Raw genomic sequence first — 6,000 nt, 5'->3', positions numbered from 1 at the left:
TGGGAAACAGGACTTGACTTTTAAAGCTGGCTCTACTCCAGAGGACTTCACCCTCAGGACTTTGTTTTTTTTTTTACTTTCACAAGAGAAACCTGTTCTTGTGGACGTGGAGGAACCTGGCTGGGAGCAGGAACCGGCTTTGCCAGCCCCAGGCCTGTGCCGGAGCCCAGGGAGCAAAGTTGGCTGGCGGCCGGCCGTGTCCGCGTCCATATCTGTGTCCATGACCATGGGCTGGAAGGGGCTGCTGTCCTCCCACTGGGGCAGGAGGGCTCGGGCCTGGCTCTGCTGGATGTGAGAAAGCTCGTGGGCGGGAACCGGGGGTGGAGGCTAGGTGGAAGGGCAGCCGTGGCCCTGAGGTGGGGCGTTGTCCGTCTGACCGGCCCTCGGGCTGGCTGATGATTAACCGAGAGTCTGCTGCCCTGGGCCCGAGGCGGGAGGCCACCTCTGTGTGCACGCGCGGCCTGTGACGTGATCCACTTCCTGGTAACAGCTTCCCTACAGCTTCTCCAGTGGCCGACAGATTGGTTCCTGTGTTTGTGTGGGGAGAGCTCGGAGGCAGGGAAGAGGGGACCCAGAACCTTCGCTGAAGACCCGAGGGGCAGATTCACCTGCCACAGGTGAGACACCCCGTGGGCCTGGTGCGTGGCCAGTGGACTCCCTGCAGGTTCCGGCTTCCCCCCGGGGAAATGGTGCTTAGCTCCTGGAGGCCCGCTCGCTGATCTTGGGGGAAAGAGCAATCTGAGGCATATCTGTTTCCCAAGTTCCACAGAGTTAAAATGAAAACACTGGGCTGCCCTGTGAGTGTAGGAATTTGAGAGAGTTTCTCAATTCTAGCTTCACTGGGAGCTGTTCTTGGGATGCGTTGAAAGCTGAGACTCGGCTGGAAAATTCCTGGCATGCTTGTTATTCATCGGACAGACTTTAAATGACGTTTATTCTTTCCCAAGGCTTCCCCAGTGGCTCAGCAGTAAAGAATTCTGCAATGCAGGAGATGCAGGAGACTCAGGTTTGATTCATGGGTTGGGAAGATCCCCTAGAGGAGGAAATGGCAATCCACTCCATATTCTTGCCTGGAGAATACCACAGATAGAGGAACCTGGCGGGCTACAGTCCATGGGGTTGCAAAGATTTGGACACGATTGAGCGACTGAGCTCACACACATATCTTTCCCCAATGAGAGGTTTGATGGAAGGGAAATTGCTCTAAATCTCTGGAAGTTCTAAGACTCCCCACATCTAGTTGGCAGAGCCAATGCCCCTCTGAATGTGGGGACATCCTGAGCTGGGGTACTGGGTGGAGGAGGTGCCTTGGTGCTTTTGTATGTGCACATAGAGGTTTGCAGAGAGCCCCTTGTGTGAGAATTTAAATTCTCACTGTCTTCCTTGTTTTGGGGTTTAGAATTTATGCTGATGCCTAAAGACAGGGTGTCTGCAGCCCCTGAATTTTGTGATATCAGGCTGTTTCCAAGAACCTAGCCATAATGAGGTGTGTGTGTGTGTGTGTGTGTGTGTGTGTGTGTGTGTGTGTGTGTGTATGTGTTATGGGTAATAAACCAGATGATCGAATTCAACAATTTCCTTCCTGAGATGACGAGCTTGCTGGGTGCAGACGGGTCTGCTCAGTGATTCTGCCTTGTCTGGGCAGTAATGAGTGGTTGGCATTTAAATCCTGTCCTGGTGCAATTTAATAAGATTTAAGGCTTTTAACATTGCAGTTCTTCAACTAAAATTATGTAATGCAAGTCTTCTTTAATAAAATGAATGAGAAGAGAGATCTCAAACTACTCCACCAAGATATGAACTTGCAAATTGCCTGGCAGAGATTTCCTTTAATTAAAGGGACTTGTCTGAGCTCAGTTACAACTTGAAATCAACCTGATCACAGTTCCTCTCTATACACACCCTTCAGATAGGGTCTGCTCACAAATCCACATCTGGGTTCCTGTAGCACTTGGGGTGTTCCTAAACCCCAGCCTGGGGGCTCCTGCTGAGCTTTTAGGAATGGACTCATTCTGTCACACAGAGAATAAGTGAATTGTCATCTGGTTCTAGTTAGCAGCCTGAGTGACTCTGACCATCAGCGACTAGAAATACTTCATGGTGGACCTTAAGCTCTTGCTGCAGTTTCAGTGATGCTGGGTCCACACTTCACATTTATTGCTTTTGGTAAAATGTGTGACTTTTATAACTCAGCAGCTCAATTTCTCCTCCATTCTCTGCTCTGGCTTAGGTTCTAGGTGACTCGCCGAGCAACTGACTTGTCTCCTTGTGTTCATCGAACCTTGAAAAAATTAGTAGATGATTTATTTGGTGCTTGGTAATTTGGGATCTTGGATCAATCTGGGAAGCCCGTGATTTTAGTTTGTGTTCAGCTGCTGAACAACTTGGTGAAAGTGAAAGTGTTAGCTGTTCAGTCATGTCTGACTCTGTGACCACCAGGGACTGTAGCCTGCCAGGCGTCTCTGTCCACGGAATTCCCCAGGCAAGAACGCTGGAGTGGGTAGCCATGCCCTTCTCCAGGGAAGCTTGGAATCGAAGCATATTTGCAGGGATTTGCTGAGTCTGTTTTCAATGATGGAAGAGGCTGAGGTGGGATGGTCCTGCCGCATAGGTACATGACACAGGTACATGATACAACTGCACGTGGGCGGATGTGGGTTCTTACACAGGCGGAAATTCACTTTCCAAAGTCATCAGAAAACAAAGAGGTGGAAATCCCATGTTCCTTCTCGTGATCTCGTGAGCAACCAGTGACATGCTACCATGTCAAGAGGGGGTCACGGGCCCGGGGGTCCTTAATCCTTTCCACCCCACTGTTTGATTCAGCAGCTTGTATGCAGTGCCTTTCACAGCTGGAGGTGATGCGGTTTTTACCTGTGTCTATTTCAGTTCTCGTATTTCTGCTTGTGGGTTGTTGTAGGGCCTGCCTCCTACGTTCTGTAAGAGAAGATAGGATGGAACCCAGGGTGGGTGGGTCAGCTCATCACAGGACCCGGTGCAGGGTCTGTGATGGAACCCGTTTCCCCCCAGTTTGGGGGGATGGGTTGTATCCCCCAAGTGGAGGTTTGAAATCTGTGTGGATGTCAGAGTGAAAACTCCTGGCAGGTCAGGTCACTGTGCTAAGGATGGGTGAAATAAAGAGCCCCTTTCCTGGGGCTGAGGAGCCAGTGTTTCTAGAGACAATTCAGAACACATTCAGTGGATGACTTAAGAGCTCCAAGCAGTGCTGTTGACAGTCTTGGACAGGCCTGGCCCAGGGAGAAGGAAAAAATAAAACTAAAAATGAGGGGATAGGGAGCGAGCAAGAGGGTTGTCACAGAAAAAGGGATGGGCCAAGATATGTGCGTGACAAGATCACCCTGTGCTGCAAGGGGCCAGCAAGGCCTCACTTGGTCTACACTGACCACTCCCCTTCCACTCACCTTCGCTCTCTGCCCAGGCCCCAGAGTCTCTCTGTGGTTCTGCAAATGAATACGGAGGCCCAGTCTCACCCCAGGGCCTTTGCACCTGCTGTTCAGCCTGGGAGGCCCTTCTGCACTTACCCACCTGCCTGTCAACTCACTGCCTTCCCCACTCATGGGACACCGTCTTAGGAGCCTTTCTCCAATCTCTCCTTTGAAACATCAGCCAGCACATCCCACACACCCCCTCACACACACTCCTCTCGACTGTTTGTCTTCATACCTCTTACCGCCTTCTAATAAGCTTATGATCTAGGTCTTCATTTTGCTCTTTTTCTTCTTATAATGTAAACTTATGGGTAGGATTGTTTTTTTCTCAGTGATTAAAGCATCGTAATGGAAGGGAATAACAGTAAACCCACACTCAGACCTCTCAGACAGTGATTCTGTGATTCATAGTAGAGCATAGCAGGTGTTTCCATGATTTCTGCATGGGCTTGGGAGCTAGATCCTTAATACAGTGATTCTCAGACATTGAGTATGTACCAGAATTGGTCCCATGCTTAACGCTGGGCGGAATTCTTCCTGCTCACCCCCTAGATCTAATCCATAGGTCCAGGGTAGGCCTGAGAATCTGCTTTTCTAAGAAGTTCCTTGGTGGCTCAGCAGTAGAGAATCCTCCTGCAATGCAGGAGACCCCTGTGAGGCAGGAGATGTGGGTTTGATCCCTGGGCCAGGAAAATCCCCTGGAGAAGGAAATGGTAACCCACCCCAGTATTCTTGCCTGGAGAATCCCATGGACAGAGGAGCGTGGAGGGTTACAGCCCATGGGGTAGCAAAGTCTCGGACATGACTGAGTAACTAAACCACCACCACCAGGTAATCAAACCACCGACAAGTTCCCCGGGTGAGGATGGTGCTGCTGCTGGTCAGGCTGAGAAGTGCTGATTCATCTCTCCAGGGACACACACGCACTGGGAGGGTCCCTATGGGTCTCTGCAAGGAGACAGACTGTGACCTGCCTATTTTGCTTTCTCAGGTGAGGAGGAACATGTGAGATGGAGGGAGCTGCCGAGAGAGGCGTCCTGGCCGTGCTGGTGGTCCTGGCTGGGCTGGCAGGTAGAGACCACGGGGCTTGGTGGGATGTTCTGGGGCATCCTCCTGGAGTGGGCAGAAGGCACCTGGAGGAGGCCACCGGGGAGCGTGGCTGCCTGAAGATTCTTTGTCGAGCTCTTTCCACTGGGTCCCCTCCCTCCCTCCACTTCCTCCTGTCTGTGCCCGTGTGTGCTCAGTTGTGTCCAAGTCTCTGTGACCCCACAGACTGTAGCCTGCCAGGCTCCTCTGTCCATGGAATTCTCCAGGCAAGAGTACTGGAAGGGTTGCCATGCCCTCCGCCAGGGCATCTTCCTGATCCAGGGATTGAACCCGGTCCCCTCATTGCAGGCAGATTCTTTACCACTCAGTGGGGTCCATTGCCTGCCATGTCAGCCCTACTCCAGAAGGGTCCTTCATGTGCATGTGAGCTCCACATCGGGGTCCTCGCCTTGGGAGTCTTGCTGTGGTCCCTTCCCAAAGTCACTGCTCTTGCTAAAGCATCCCATTCTCCTGCCTGAACTTTTTCCTCCTCTGATTCTATCTGGTCTTCAAGGAAGACCTGACTCAGGCATTGCTTCCTCTCTGAAGCCTTCCTGCCCTTGCAGTTTTCAGGGCAATCATCCCAGTTCCCATTAATGTCAGAGTAAGAGGCCTGTTGTCTGTGAGACCTTCTGGTCCTCCCAACAGCTCCTTCTCAGCCTGGAACTTTCCCAGGGTGTCAGTCAGAATGGACTCCAGGTGTCTCAGACCAGGGTCTCCCGGTCAGATTCTGCATTGCAGTAGATGGAGAGTGCAGACCCCCAGGTGCTTAAAGTAACCAGTTTGCACCCCAGCTTTCTTTTGACTATGCCTTGTGCTGATTCCATCACTTCTGGTGTGTTTTTCTTGTTTTCCTAGCTAGTTCTAAACTCCTCAGGGTATTCTTACTGCAGTGATCTTAAGGTGCTGTATTGAAGAATACAGAAAATTGTGCAAGTCGTAAAGGTACAGCTTGATGAAATTTTACAAACTGAGCACTTTTATGTATCAACAAGGAGCCCAAGGACACTTCACAAATGCTTCCTTCAGCCTCTCCCCCACCCCTTCCCTAGAGTGACTGTTATCCTGACTTCTGGCTGTGTAGATATTTTGCTTGCTTTGTACCATACACACCTATGGGCTTCTCTGGTGGCTCAGGCTATAAAGAATCTGCCTGAAATACGGGAGACCCATGTTCTATTCCTGGGTTGGGAAGACCCCCTGGAGGAGGGAATGGCTACCCAATCCAGTATTCTTGCCTGGGGAATCCCATGGACAGAGGCACCTGGGGGGCTACAGTCCATGGGGTTGCAAAGAATCAGACATGACTGAGTGACTAATGCTTTGGCTTTGATATATACCTATAAGCTCTGTTTCAGAGGGCTAGATAATGTTGTTGTTGTGTTTTAAACTCTATCCATGACAGCAGTGAAAACACAGCTAAAACAGAAATAAAACAGTATCGGGACGGTCAGAGTGTGTGAGG

The 6,000-nt window shown here is 50.8% G+C and overlaps 1 protein-coding gene across 4 annotated transcripts in view; it reads left to right on the top strand.

Annotated features, from left to right (window-relative positions):
* Window positions 1–388: 388 nt before the first annotated feature.
* The window catches only part of IGSF5 (immunoglobulin superfamily member 5), a 56,351-nt gene continuing 50,739 nt past the window's right edge, over window positions 389–6,000 (top strand). The window contains exons 1-3 of one of the 4 annotated variants that reach the window (XM_061167558.1): window positions 389–617; window positions 948–1,006; window positions 4,441–4,520. In XM_061167558.1, the coding sequence (XP_061023541.1) occupies window positions 4,460–4,520 (61 nt within the window). In that variant the 5' untranslated portion in view covers window positions 389–617; window positions 948–1,006; window positions 4,441–4,459. The remainder of the gene's footprint in view (window positions 618–947; window positions 1,007–4,440; window positions 4,521–6,000) is intronic. The other 3 variants (XM_061167557.1, XM_061167559.1, XM_061167560.1) reach the window with 3 other exon arrangements.

This window comes from Dama dama, chromosome 19, assembly GCF_033118175.1.
Source record: "Dama dama isolate Ldn47 chromosome 19, ASM3311817v1, whole genome shotgun sequence".
NCBI lineage: Eukaryota > Metazoa > Chordata > Mammalia > Artiodactyla > Cervidae > Dama > Dama dama.
Note: the sequence above shows the minus strand (reverse complement) of the source record. Positions and strands in the feature narration are given on the sequence as shown.